At 44.6% G+C, this 14,317-nt stretch overlaps 1 protein-coding gene across 1 annotated transcript in view; it reads right to left on the bottom strand.

The window, feature by feature from the left end:
- Positions 1-13,293, bottom strand: part of LOC119403385 (uncharacterized) — a 32,832-nt gene extending 19,539 nt beyond the window's left edge. Inside the window, exons 1-3 of the mRNA XM_037670325.2 lie at positions 13,241-13,293; positions 7,915-8,036; positions 3,214-3,425 (exon numbers count right to left, since the gene is read on the bottom strand). Of these exons, the coding sequence (XP_037526253.1) occupies positions 3,214-3,425; positions 7,915-8,036; positions 13,241-13,293 (387 nt within the window). The remainder of the gene's footprint in view (positions 1-3,213; positions 3,426-7,914; positions 8,037-13,240) is intronic.
- Positions 13,294-14,317: the final 1,024 nt, after the last annotated feature.

Genomic DNA, 14,317 nt, shown 5'->3' with positions numbered 1-14,317 from the left:
TAGGGCTGCTTTGAACATGGCTGCCTTACTATTTGAAAACTATTTGAATAGTAATCGATTCATATTCGATTCGGTGTCATCACTGTTTGGTTCGTATTCAATACAGTTCAAAAATTCACTATTCGCACACCCCTATTAAAAGCAATAGGCCATAATGATGAACATGCGTTGCGAAGCAGTATAGAATACTATGGAAAGGGGAAGAAAGGGAATCTAGCTGAAAGGGTGCAGTTTCAAAACAGTAAAAATACAATTAAGCTGGAACATAACGGTGAAATTTTAATGTTCCCTGTTCATGAATATGGGAACGTAAAATTGTTTAAATAGATAAAATAAGTGATTAAAATTAACTGCAGCATTAGGCACTTAAGTGTGATTTATGTCGTGTGAGCTGACGGCAGAATTGTACATGTTAATAATTAATAATAACTGCTGGGGTTTTACGTCCCAAAACCACGATATGATTATGAGGGACACCGTAGTGGAGGGCTCCAGAAATTTGAACCACCTGGGGTTCTTTATCATGCGCCTAAATCTAAGGACACGGGCCTCTAGCATTTGGCCTCTTTCGAAATGAAACCGTACATGTTAAGGTCATTTTCGATCGTAGCTAGTCACGGCCAATCTTAACATATTTCATCGACCATGACTGGCTCCTTCCCGCAACATGCATGAATAAGTCAGTCATGACCAAAAAATTTGATCCAAATCACGCTTTATCGCGATTAAAGTTCGAGTGACATACCAATCGCTTTCCATATTATGCGCTTGCAAGATTGAAATTCTACAAGTGTGCCTTGCAATCACACAAGCAATAATCCGATTTGCAATAAAACATGTAATTGGGCAAGGCAAAGGCTGTCAGAGGAGCCAACTGCATGAAGGAAAAAAAAAAACAGTTTCACTGCTAGGGCGAGGCAATGAATGCGATAGCAACAAATTGTAATATTATACGAAGTAATGGCAGCTAACTCTTTTGGATCCGATCTCATGTAACTCTACAAAGCATTGGTGTATGAGAATACGGCCGCTCCAGGGAGAGCTGCGCTTTTCACACGGTCCCTTCACGTTGAGAGCGCAGCACGTAGAAGGGTATGCGAGCCGACCACTGATGCCTGCGGAGTTGCGCGTGCGCCAGCGATCGCGACCATGCCCTTAGAATCAAACTTCACAGTTGCTACTCGAGTGACACCCCCCCCCCCTTCCGCATCCTTTCATGTACCTTCAAGATGGGCGGGGCATTTCCTCTCTGCATGAGCAGCATTCAATGGCAGGTCTAATACGCGGGGGGATGTTATCGCAAGCGCCCTCAGAGTGACGGAGATGGGCCGGCTCGTTTGATCTCTGCTTCAGCCGCGCTCGTCACCCACGCTTGCGCACTTCTACCCACGGGTAGAACATGCAATGCACGGGGGAAAGTTATCAATTTAGACTTTATACGGAACATGACGGCGACACCGACGGCAAAAACCTGTCAAGTGTCCATATAATTGCTATTGCAATAAAACTATAAATGCTATTAGTCCCTCGCGAGCCTCTGACGAAATTACGCAATGACGTATTTGTTTCCAAATGCCTACGAAAGCCTTTACAGCCATTCCTAGTACCCAGGCAAGAAAATGCTTGTGAAATCAGCTCTCCTGGTATTTCAGAATTGCACTTGGACAGCGCGCAAGGCCAATGCCTGTAGTGATGAACATGATGAGAATAACGGCGCACACTGTGTTCACGATGCCTACTGTGATGTGCGTAACACAGAACACAAGCAGACCCAGTCTCAAATATTGTTGTTGACAACTACCTAAATGGAAAAATAAGTAGTTTTCGCAACTGTGTTGCTAACAAATTCAATAATTGCGCGAACATTTGCAGCTGTCCATCGCCTTTGCTTGTGCTTCATCGTCTGCTACGTAGAGCCTGTTGCTGTGGTAGCGCCACCTGTACCAGAAGTCGGTTGCAAGCTGCTTTCAGCGTACCATGAAGAGTTTGGCAATTGAAACAAGTTCTAGAAACGTTCGCTACAACCATCTTGGGGAGCCCATTTGAAATGTATCACACCATAACAGTTGTGACTAACAGCGGGGTTCTCAATGCATTGGATCCTATGGGAGCTATGCCGGGACAGGACATAAACAAGTCAGGAGCTGGGAAAACGTTTCACAAGGGAACATAATGCGTGCAATGTAGTGGATACGGACATACGAGCGCTATGGGACGGGGACATAGACAAGAGGTACACAGGACAGGCGCTCAACTTTCAACTCACCTCTTGTCTATGTCCCCGTCCATAGCACTCGTATCAGTGTACCTCTTGTCTATGTCCCCGTCCCATAGCGCTCGTATGTCCGTATCATGTATGAACCAACTTGCCCAAACACAAGTCTTGCTAAGCCAATGTAGTGGAGTTCCACTGTATTCGAATTAACGAGGTTTGGCTATATTTTAAAAACTGCATGCAGTACCATTAAAATAATGGCATATTTAAAATGAGAATACGAATATAAAACACCCAGCAAGTTTCTTCATCATCATTCGTCACAAACTAAAAAAGTCACAGTTTCGCCACAAGGGCGAAGCAATGAATGCGATAGCAAGAAAAGCGGCCCATGATGGACGTGCTGCTGCACTGCAGAAACATCTGCCCCTCGGCAGCAACTACCGCGCGAGCAGACAGTGGAAGGGCAAGGTTCTCCTTGCGCAAATATTAGAAGAAGCGAGCGAGCTGGCCGACGACTTTTAAATGCGCCCGTTGCGCTCCTCGCGCCATCTTGCTGGTAATGAAGAAACGCTTATAAGCGCCTGCCGTCTCTGAGTACTGCGGTAAAGGGTGTGTATATAACGCTTGCCATTAGCTACCTGAACGATCTGCATTTTGTGGCATAGTGGTTAGCGCCACGCGCTGCGGCGCAAGAGGTCACTGGTTCGATTCCGCGCTTCAGAAGCATTTTTCTGAATTATTTTTTCGGGGAACTTTTATATATATATATATACGGTGTATGACGGCGGCAACGGCAAAAACTAGCCGAGGCTGTCCATATAATTGCTATCGCAATAAAAGAAGTTTTAAAGTGCACTGTCTCCGCTTAACTGCAAGTGTTTTTGTCTGCTACATCAACACTGCCAGACTGGATTCCTGTCTTGTCCGATGAGCAAGATGAACAAAATGCAAGTTTCGCTGCTAAGCTATGACAGAGCAGATAAAGCAAACGATACCAAGGACGAGTCGTTGGTCACACGCCTGCCCACCGATCCGTTTGCAGTGCCGTGCCTTTGTCGGTTCTTTAAGCCGCTCCTGGCCCTTCTTGCTCCTTTGCTTGCACTTTCCTTGGGACTTTTCTCAGAAGAGTTGTCCTTGAGACCACTCTCTTGTTGAGGCAGCAACTGCTCAACCTTTTTCACCTGTTCAACCAATCTGGCAAGTGTTGCTGAAAGAAAAGAAATGCTGCTGCAACTGACCAAAACACAGTCGTCGTCAAGAACACAACATAAAGGACATGGCTGATGCAGAAACGTTTGCCATGAAACAACTAAGCCTCAAATTGCAGTGTTAAATGGCAAATTAATCAAATTCAGGAGTTCTACGCAAGACTGAGCACAAACAACGGACAAAAGGTAGACAGGCAAGCATTGATTCACAACTTAGAGGTTTGTTCTAAGAAAACATAAAAGGAACGCCAACTCAAACCAACTGCACAGTTGCCACAGTTCGACAATCTAAAAATTTTGGAAAAACGCAAGAACGAAAAAAAAAAACATAATATTGACAACACATCATAAAAAAAAGCATACGAAGACAACAATGTAGGCTAGTAGGCTAAGGCTACCTTGCCTCCAGGAAACTAAGTCTGTGATAACGCCACCAAAGAAGGGCTCATGCAACTATCACCAGCATTCTTTCCGAAGAGGGTTTCCAATATTTCGCGTGCCATGCCATCTTTATGCCTGTTAAATGTTGTCGACTTGCTACAGAAGTTGAACATCCCAAAACCATGATCAAGTTGCGAGGCATGCAGTAGTGGTGGAATCTGGATTAACTACGACTACCCGGAATTTTTTCATAAGGACACTGGAACAATTTTATAAAAAAAAGCACAGTCAGAAAATACTGCCGATCTGAAGAAGAAGCTTCTGTGAACATGTCAGATAAATAGAATTTCACTGCATGCACCAGGGACTTTATGATTTGGCATCAAAAACAGCTGAAAATTCCTAGCTACGTTTTTCTCAGTCGTGTCCCAACTCGCAGTAACAGGCACACACTGCTGGGTTCATACGGGTTTCGAAGGCCGACATGCAAGGGTTTTACAAGGACACAGAGCAGCATGCCAAGTGGGAATTTTTCAATTTAACAATATTTCCAAAACAGCATCGACGGCTTTTTGCATTAGAAATACATTAATTACATTAGACACTTTCACTATAGATCACATTAAGTTCCGAAGGCGCACAAAAATTCGCGACATTGATATTGTGCTGGGACATCTCTTGTATTAGCTAGGTAATGTTCAGCAGTCGTCCCGCTATACTTTCCTAAGTGTGTGGCAAACCGTAGCGATTTCATTACAAAGGTGATATCGTATGATGCTTCAACTTTTTCTGAGTTGTGAACTACTGTATTTTCCAGTGTATAAGACGCACTTTTTTTCTGATATTTTCGCTGGCGAGTCTAACACAAAGGTGCATCTTATATGTGCAAAACGGAATGCGATTCTATGAGACCAATATGCCGATATTTGATTTGCGACTACGATAAACTGAGCGCAAGAGCATTTGTAAAAAGATAGCTAATCTTGTTATAACAATGAAGTGAGTGTGGTCTTAGACGTCAGCTACTTGCTGTTCAAGCAGTGCGGCGATCACGGAAATTAATGGCCGCACTGAAAGCCACTATCGTCACGTACACTACTGTACTGTTAGAATTGTTTGTCTTAAATGAATCATTAAGTCCACATAACTGAGGCAATAAATAAAAAAGGGCACCACAATGTTCCATTGTAATGTTGTAGCGCCCGCAATGCCAGTTTAAAAAAAATGAAAGTAGCACTTCATTATCATCATCATCAGTTCTGCGTGAGACGTCGCTTCAGTCCTGCAGTAGTCGCAGCTCCTGGCTTCCGGTCACCATTTACATTTTCTATGCTTGTATGTAGGCGTCCAATGTGCGGTGCGATCATTGTTTATTTGTTCCCGCCAGGCCTCATAATGCTAGCTGTCAAGGCAACGCTAACGATATGCTCCAAGGTGCTTACAACGGCACGTAAAAGAGTTACTCAGAGGCCAACAACGGCAACCCAGCGATGCTGCCAACTGAGGCCAAAGAATATCTGACAGTGCGTCGTAGGATGTACTAGCTTCGAATCCAGTGGAATAAATAGTGGTTTTCAGCACCTCAGGACAGCGCTATTTACCAAGTTTTATACTGCTGCTTACAGATATATTCAACGCCGTGCATGACTACGCATTTTGCAATGAACGTACCCTGCAGCATGTGTCACGTTTTAGTGTTGACAGAGTTGATGTAGGTGCATCTTATACAGAGGTGTGTCTTATACATAATTTTTTTCGCGAAAGTTGTTAGAAGTAAGGGGTGCGTTTTACACAAACGTGCGACTTATACACTGGAAAGTACGGCACTGACGAACGCTTATCTAGCACAGAAATTGGGTCACATAGCCAATATTACGCAGAATTATTCAACAAAATCAAGGGTTTTCAAGGAAAGCAAATAATTCCAAATATTTCGAGGGCCTTGAGAATGCACTCTTTGAATTCAAGTGTTTTCAAGGGTTTCAAGGACTTCTATACACCCTGACACTGGTGTACAATCTCAAAGGCCCCTTGGCTAGAAGATCACCGGTGAGGCCATCTAAGTAAACTGTGCGAAGATGACGATGCCAACGACCACCAGAACAAAATCATGAAGAGGAGATGACCAAGCCAACGGGACGTGTTCGATGGCTCCACCACAAATTCATTTTTTGACGAGCAGTGGGGACACGTGGCAATGGAACACTTTTTCGCTGTGCGAAAGCACAGCACTCAAAGTGCTACAAGCCAAGGCTCAGCAAAGTAACCTTACCGACATGTGGCAATAAAATCTTTTAAAGCCGATTCCCTGTCATTTCTGTCTCATTCTCGCGCCAACGACATTCCCGCCAAAGCACATTACTTCATTTACCCAGTCAATTTCGCTATTACAGCTTTCAACTGTGCCCCTCCCCCCTCCCACAAAGGATTTCAATAAAAACGCCAATGCTTCTATCCTACTACATTCAATATTAAATGGAATATTTGCACTGTTCGATATGAAGAATAATTCGAAATACTGAGTGCGATACAGCCAGGCTCAACTGTGATAAAGCAGAGCACGCTAAACTCTGTGTTGCCACAAGGAGTACATAACTATGGCACTGGTGCATTGCATCACGATTCCTACACATTGGATACGTGTAATATGTAATGCATTAAGGAAGCAAATGCAGTGATGTTGAGATACTACATTGCAAAAGAAAGCTGCGAACATCCTATGTCACATTCAAAGAAGAGTGGTAGGGCTTGCCTAGTGGCACTAGTGGCAGTTGAAGGAACGCACGGTGGTACCCAGTAAAACGGGACGACCGCCAAAGGCAAAACACCTCAACGATCTAGGACAAACACAGATATGCTTAGAATTCAAAATTATGCCAAAAAGTGCTTGCGAGACTAGGAAAAGCATGTCGCCTCTTGCTGAGCATACCAGCGTACATTGCTACTACTTCGTTAACCTTTCATCGTTGATAACGTATTATTGATTGCTCGGTCCCAACAAGTCACCGGTGTAGCTGTACATCCTCTTCTAGGATGCACGATTACATGAAATTTGCAAACATTAGAAGTGGTTAAATCATCTAACATATTTACTAGCATAATGGTAGCACCCTTGAATTCTGTCGCCAAAGTCTTATTTTTTTACTTCCCGGCTAATTATCGTACCCTGAACTGACTGTCACGGCAATGGCAGTCACTGCTGTTGTGAAATGACATGTTCATTGTTATGCGATGATCCCATCCCCAAGTCTCGGTCAATATTTCAATTAAACAAGTGCTGTCATTACACAAGCAAATCTATAGTATAAGATGATTTCCCAGGGCTTTCTATAAAGCACACGTGCTACCCATTTGCAACATGTAGAAAGAGGTTTATATCATAACACACTCCTTGCCAATCACAAGCTCTCCTTACTTGCTTAGGATCATCAGTAAAGTAAGCATCAATGACCTCATCCAGACATCCATAACACTGCTTCCTTGATATTTGCACACAAGAAAATTCAGTTTACTGCAGTTACCTTTGATCAGTGTACATGCCACACACAGTTTCCTGTTACCAAAAACACTTGATACTTACAGCCAGCTAACTTTGGAATTCTTAGGAAGGCTGCATATGGAAAAAAAAAAACCCCTCAACTCTAGCACTACATAACTTCCACTTGCTTAGAAAAGATCTGGAGAAGTCGCTTATTAGCCTTATAACGTTACAATACTGTTCAGGGCACAGCAAAACGCTCGCACACTTTTTGAGAGAGTCGTCCAGTTATGAAGGGGCCCAGAAATGGTTTCAATGATTTTTTACAAACCCACTCAAGATGGTAGTGTAGGGCCTTAGGCCAATTGTATGGGCTCTGCATAAGCTGTAATTTATTGCAAGGTTTTTAAACACGTGCATAACTAAAATTCACAGCGCACCACCACACCGAGGTTGACGCAATATTGTTGAGTACTGAAAATGTTGACACGAACACACACGAATTGAAAGTGACGAAATGAAAATCTTTAAAAACAAAATCAAAACTACAGCACAAGATTCTCGGAATATTCACTCCAGTAAAAACCACATGTACTGCACTTCGATGTTACAAGCAGTGAAACACTCACCGGCAAGCATTCCCTCCTCGTTCCGACATTTCTTCAGCTCCTTGATCTCATTCTCCAGGTTTTCAACCTTCTGCAAGAGGTCACTGTTTGCCAATGTGCAAGCATCCAAACTGGGTAGCAACCTGCACAAAAGCAAACAAACATTCTGATCTGGGACGCAATTTCACCACTTGCTATATGTACAATACCGGGCGATTCTTTCAGAACTGGCCTATTTCATTTCGCTGCAGTTTTGTTACAAGGTATCCCACTTCAATGCGGTTTGTGGCAAAACATTCAAGAAAGATGAAAATTTAACTGCCCATCCTGTTTTTTGATGTGCAACATCGAAAAAAAGAATGAATAAGAAATGTTGAAAAAGAAGTAAAAGTTTATACTTGCGTTCCAGAGAAACTAATGCAAGACTGGACACTTCAGATAGTACGCTTTCTATTGCGATACAAAACAGAAAAGTGATGAAGGACGGTAGACAGCCCCTTTAAGGACGATGCGCTGTGTCACGACAAAGCGTGCACATCACCTGAACTGACAAAGTGATAAGGTGAAACCGTTCATTGTGATGAAGGAAACAGCGACTGAGAACGCCAAGAGCGAAACAGCGTACGCACACCAACATGAGGAATCTGTACTAGAGTGCATAAGAAAGATGCATGCTTTCCTGGCAGCTGCAGCAATGAAGAAGCAATGAACTGAGGCAGTGAAGAAGCAGGTGCACAACTTTGAGGAGTTAGTGTTGTAGCAGTAGAGCTGCACCCACCAGGCTTAGAACACAGACTTTTTCATATAAACGTGCAGCTCATTCCAGAATACTTCATGTCTTTTCATCATGCTTGTTTGAGAATAATGTGTATGCGGATGCGTTCCAAGCAAAGGTAGGCAACTCCTTTGAAGCATTAATCATTTTTAGCGTGAATTTTATTTTTTCGCTATAACATTTTTTGGAAGAAAACAAACAATCTAATTGAGCAGTCCCTTGAGATTAGTTGTATTGAGAATTGACTGTGTTGGTCACTCCTGCTTATGGCTCTATTCCAAAGCCAGCAGAAACTTTGTAAATGAAAAAGTACCTTAAAAAAATTGATGCCCATAACCTGACAAATTCATTGCATACAATGATCATATCCTTCAACCTATCCTGCTTCCTTTAGCAGATGCAAGAATGATCCACGCTGGATAATTCGGTCAAGGCTTGTGTTCCTCAGCCCTTTATCAACATTGATGGGGCAAAAGTTTGTGCCAGAGGTGTGGCTTTGTGGCAGCACATTCCACACTCCTGTGAAACCACATCTCAAGGCAATATTTATTTTTTTATATACACCTGCCAACATGTTGACCTCAAAATTCAGGATATTTGTAACGCGGGGGGGGGGGGGGGGGGCGAGATAGAAGAAAACTGGTGTAAGTATTAATTTACTGTTTCTCAGGGCCACAACGATGTCATAAATGTCCTTGCCAGTAAAGTTTTTACATGACAGCAACCATACTGGTATTCGTATTTATACGGCGCATGCACACGTGCGTAGTTAAGGGACGAAATCGGCTGTGCCCCATGACAGCCAGTAGCCCTTTGCTAATCTCAATGCACTTTCCCGCATGACACTAGTGTACTGCAGCGAAAGTGACTTAAGGTGGCGGTCCCACTCCAGTGGCAAGAGCTCGACATTTTAGTTGTCGTTTACTGGCACACTGTGCTTGCTCTGCTCAATGGAAGAATATGAGTTCTATTGCATTAGAAAGTTTACGTTCTCCTCTTTCTAATGACAGCTAGTATTTTCACCTAGTCTGGAGTGTTATTTCATGGCAATTAAAACAGTGTGAGCAAATTACAAAACAGCGTTTTTGCTGCACAAGCCTCCGTTGTACTGCCAGTGCAGCAAAACTGTCCAACATAACGAAATGAAATTTGCTGAGCCTTTTAACGAAGCGTTATGCAAGGTTTCTATGAAGAGATATTGCCAGTAAAGCAATTAGGAATTGATGCGCGCTCTAATAAAAATGGGCAAAACAATGAAAGTCTATGAGTAAATAACTTTTTTTTCTGTTCTATGCAGAACAACAATATTGAATGGGTTTCCAGGCTACAATGTACTTTATGTATACGCGAAGTTGTTTTGTGTTCTGATGAACAGTTCTTGAATTATTACTCCTTCAATTCAGCAATTTATGGCGCTACTTGGTCAGGCATTACCGACGAAGGGACAAAACTATCCAAGCTGAAACTCTGAAATCTTCAACATAAAAGCAGCAAGCCTTTCCCTAGGTTTCTATGAAGAGAAAATTGTCGTAAGTTAATTAGAAAATTTGTAGGACAGCAGTGAATTTAGCTCATTTTTCTGCTTGCCAGGTTCGTGCAAATTTCCTTTTTTTGTCTTTTGTAGGCTAATTCACAACAAGTATTACACATTAGCAGGACCATGTAGTGTCCTGTAATCACTAGTACTCACTAACTTTACGAAGTGGTGCTTGAAACAAAAGATTTTTAAAAATAATAAAGCTCGCAAACACTCTTTGACGGTGACGCCATCTGTCAAAAAAAACATCAAGTTGTTTCACGTCAGTTCCGACGTTCGTCAAAAGTGGCGCTTCTAAACATTACTAAGCCACCAAAACACGGATGGGTTATTTCTTCAGACTTCAGTGGCTAAATCCTGCTGAAAAAGAAAGAAAGAGAAGGAGAGAGAGAAAGAAAGAAGGGAAGAAAGCGTGTTGCACTGTGCATCATGAATGCATAGCCAGCAGGTTAGGCTATTGTGCCGAGGATTCCAGGAATTGCTTGGTTGCTCTCCTTTGTACTCAGGTGGCTGCAGAAGCGTTTTTGAAGGACACAAAGAACTTGACCTTGCCTCCCCATACTTTTGAGGCCAGTAGGACATTACCTGGAAGCGCGCTTTCCCCTCGCAGGGAGGTGACGAGTGTTTGGCAGTGTATGTGTGTTTGAATATTTCACGTGACGCCGGTTGGACTAGGATAACAATGGACTTTTTTTCGGGAGACTAGCCTGCGCATGCGAAGTGGTGCAAGTGGCGGTGACGTGACGCGCGCCATGTTTTTGCGGGGTAACAGAGCCAAACAGCTTCTATAAACGTTGCACAGGGCGGCGACACGTGCGAACTGAAGGGCACCTGGCGTCGTTTGCAAATTATCCCGAAAAATACCAGGCCCACGAGATTTTTCTACCGGTCCGTGGCGGATAACTTCGGAGGCCACGGACTCCCAGTTTCGATTTCGGTGATCTCCACTGGAGGCGCTGTTCGGACCTGAAAAAGGCCCATTGACTCTGATAATTTGAGGCTGATCCCTTTGTATCGGGCGGGCATGATTAATTCGCCCTAACCAGAAAACCAAAAAAAAAAACACCTATCAAGTAAATAAACTATAAAACTCCACAGGTGTACACACCCCGTACCAGTTCATATAGTTAGTCTGCACGCCTTCAATTCACTACCGCTGCGTCACGCGCCACCACTGCAACAGCCTTGTTGGATGGATGGATGATATGAGCGTCCCCGTTATAATGGGGTGGGGATAAGTGTGCCACCTGGCTCGACAAAAAAATCTTTCTTTTTTTCTTTTTTTTATGTTGGCCTTTGCAAAATAGTGAGCGACCCCCGGCCAACACCCTCTAGACTAGCTGAGGCCTCTTGACATCATCACACTACGACGGGAGAGGAGGACACGTTCTCAGAAATGCCCATTGCTACGCGCCCGTTGTGTACTCAATGGCGCGCTGCGAATCCCTTCGTTCATGCTGTCTCCCGTTTCCCGAAAGCGCCGACAAGGCAACTCTGTCGTAGAGGGTGTTGCACCTGGCGCCCACTTTGCAAACATCTGTAAAACTTCTCCTTCCCTGACTGCTTTTCTCGCTCTAAACGTGTTCACCCCTCCGCATTCATATGAAGGTGCAGGATCAGCACCAAGGCTTCTCAAAACGTACTTCAGGAATGTCACGCCTCATTGTAAGTTTCCTCTTCCACTGAGAGAAAGGGGAAAACGAAAGAAAGGAAAGACAGGGATTAGTGGTAAATGGGAAAAAAATTGTTCGTCCGCTAGTCTGTGGTTGAGGCTTTCATGTGGAAAACAAGCTTGCTTGCATATGCGCAGTAACTCTTTTGCAAGCCGTTAGTTAGCGAGCCATATTTCCCCGAGTGCAGCGAAAAGTGCGGATGGCTGCGTGAACTCTAGCGTTCCCAGCCGCGCGCAGCGAAACAAACGTGACGCGTCCCGACGCCTACTGAAGTTTGGAAACACAGGAATAAAGCTTCGACTGCGCGAAATAGACAACACGCGCCCAATTTATAACAACCTCTAGCAAAACTAAATTTAGCAGATAATCCTTTTTCTCGTGTAGATCATGTGATGTCTTATTTTCTAGGCACCCTTCACTGACCAGAGCGCGCGACGTAGCTCATTTACCGTCTCAGTATCGCAGGCATCGGCCACCATAGACACCTAGTAAATGAGGCGTTTGCACAAAACATTATTCAATACTCCCAAAAGGACGCAATTTGCATCTGTGTTACGACTTGCGCTCTTCACTGCGGTGCTAGGAGGACTCGTTTTATAGGCCTCGTGCACTGCTGTTTCTAGCCGAGGTGACAGCGCCTCCTCCCGTATGCAGCGGAAAAGTTAGGATGGGAGCCGGTTGCTCGGGGGCGCGCCGGGACGGTAAGCGGATCGCTAAAGTCCGGCATTTTCTCTTACTGCTGCGTGCATGGCTGTCACAACAGCTGCAGGAACACCGTTGGCAAACGACCGCCTGTAGAATTCTGCCGGTTCCCACAGAAATTACACGAAAATAAAAGAAATTAACTTTCCACCAGAGCTGAGCGGCGTGTAAACAACTCGTCGAACTTCGTCCATAAATGATCCCACTTTCATTCAACTGTTATTATTTGTTTGATTTGTGTACACAGACATAGCAGGACAAAGAGAAATAAAGAAGGAGCAGGCTGCATGCCGTCTAGAGAACGCCAGCGTATTTCGCTCTGACGCGTGATCTCGTCGTGTCTACCCGAACGGCGAGCACTGGCAGTCAGTGCGGAAACAGACACGCATTTGCAACGTCCCTGGAGAGAAACAAAAAAATAAGCTCACCGCCACTCGTACGTCGTAGTCCACGATTTTCATTTGCACTATGCGCTCCTTGACAATGTGGGAAGTCTCCGTCGCGTTCAGGAATTTCTTCTTTTGTGCCGCACAACTTATACCACTCGCGTACAACTTCGAGCAAAGCGACAAACAACTCATTAAAGCACCTGTCCATATCTTCAATCCTACGACAACCGTAGATCAACACACGATGGTTGCTTCTCGCAGTCATGCTCACGCGAGAGCTGTCGCCGCGCTCTTCTGGCAGACGACACCCAACAAGAGATTCATGGGCGCTTCGCACGGCCCGAAATGGTGTTTGTGGTCCGATGGGCTCCTAGTGCGGTTTCAAAGGGACATAGCAGCACTAATTGTTTCTCGTTACTGCTGCAAGCAGCTGCGTTTTTTTTTTCTCTCTCTACGGAAGGGTGTGCTCATAGCTTGGTTTTCAGCAGTAAGCGGGATGAAGACGTCTCTTGCCTTTCTCGAGTGACACCAATTCGCTGAACGGGTACGTTCAGCGAGTTGGTGCATAGAAATATTTGTGGCGTAACTCAGGACGAGGGAGATAAACGAGAGATCCTATCCTTTATCCTGTCATTTTTCTTACTCGTTCTCAGTAGGGCCACAAATATTCGTTAAAAAAAAGGGGGGGGGGACTTAGTTGAATGCCGTCCAGAGTCGCGGAGAGGCCGGCTTTAAGAAAGTGGTTTTTTGGACTAGATGGTTGAAGCGCTAGCAGTCACAACAGGACGTCAGTGTCCGCTAGCGCTTCCACCATCGCGCCGGAACGTCCCGTTATGTCTTTCTCATCCGTGCCTGCTAGCGCTATGATATCTTTTGACAGGCTGCCTTTCCACGGATATGTGAAACACAAGTCAGCGTGAGTCAGCACGGTGTATTTATGCACAAAAAGGCGAACAAAGATTGCTGTTCTAAAGGAAACGCTACCGCCGCAACCGCCACTGCCGCGCTGAAACATGTAGGCAAGCACGGGCGCGCACGTATTCTCCCAACCTAAGAGTGCACCGCTCGCCCAACAGAGGGCGGGAGCAGTGGCGCCACCATACCAGGTCTCTGGACCTATAGCTGAAAAAATTGCCTCTCATATGTTTCGCTAAAGCTGAGCAGCGCATTCGTGTATATGTTTGTGAGTGCGCCCTGTATGTCGTGTTGCTTGACCTGATCTTCCCCTGTCTGTCTGTTCGCCACACTTGCACCACAACATGTCACCCTAATCGCCATTCATGTTCTTGAAGTTTCCAAATAGCTATGTAACAAAGAAAGAGAAAGCTGCGCCCCATACATCTGTTTT

This window comes from Rhipicephalus sanguineus, chromosome 8, assembly GCF_013339695.2.
Source record: "Rhipicephalus sanguineus isolate Rsan-2018 chromosome 8, BIME_Rsan_1.4, whole genome shotgun sequence".
Classification (NCBI taxonomy): domain Eukaryota; kingdom Metazoa; phylum Arthropoda; class Arachnida; order Ixodida; family Ixodidae; genus Rhipicephalus; species Rhipicephalus sanguineus.
This window is presented reverse-complemented; position numbering and strand designations above follow the sequence as displayed.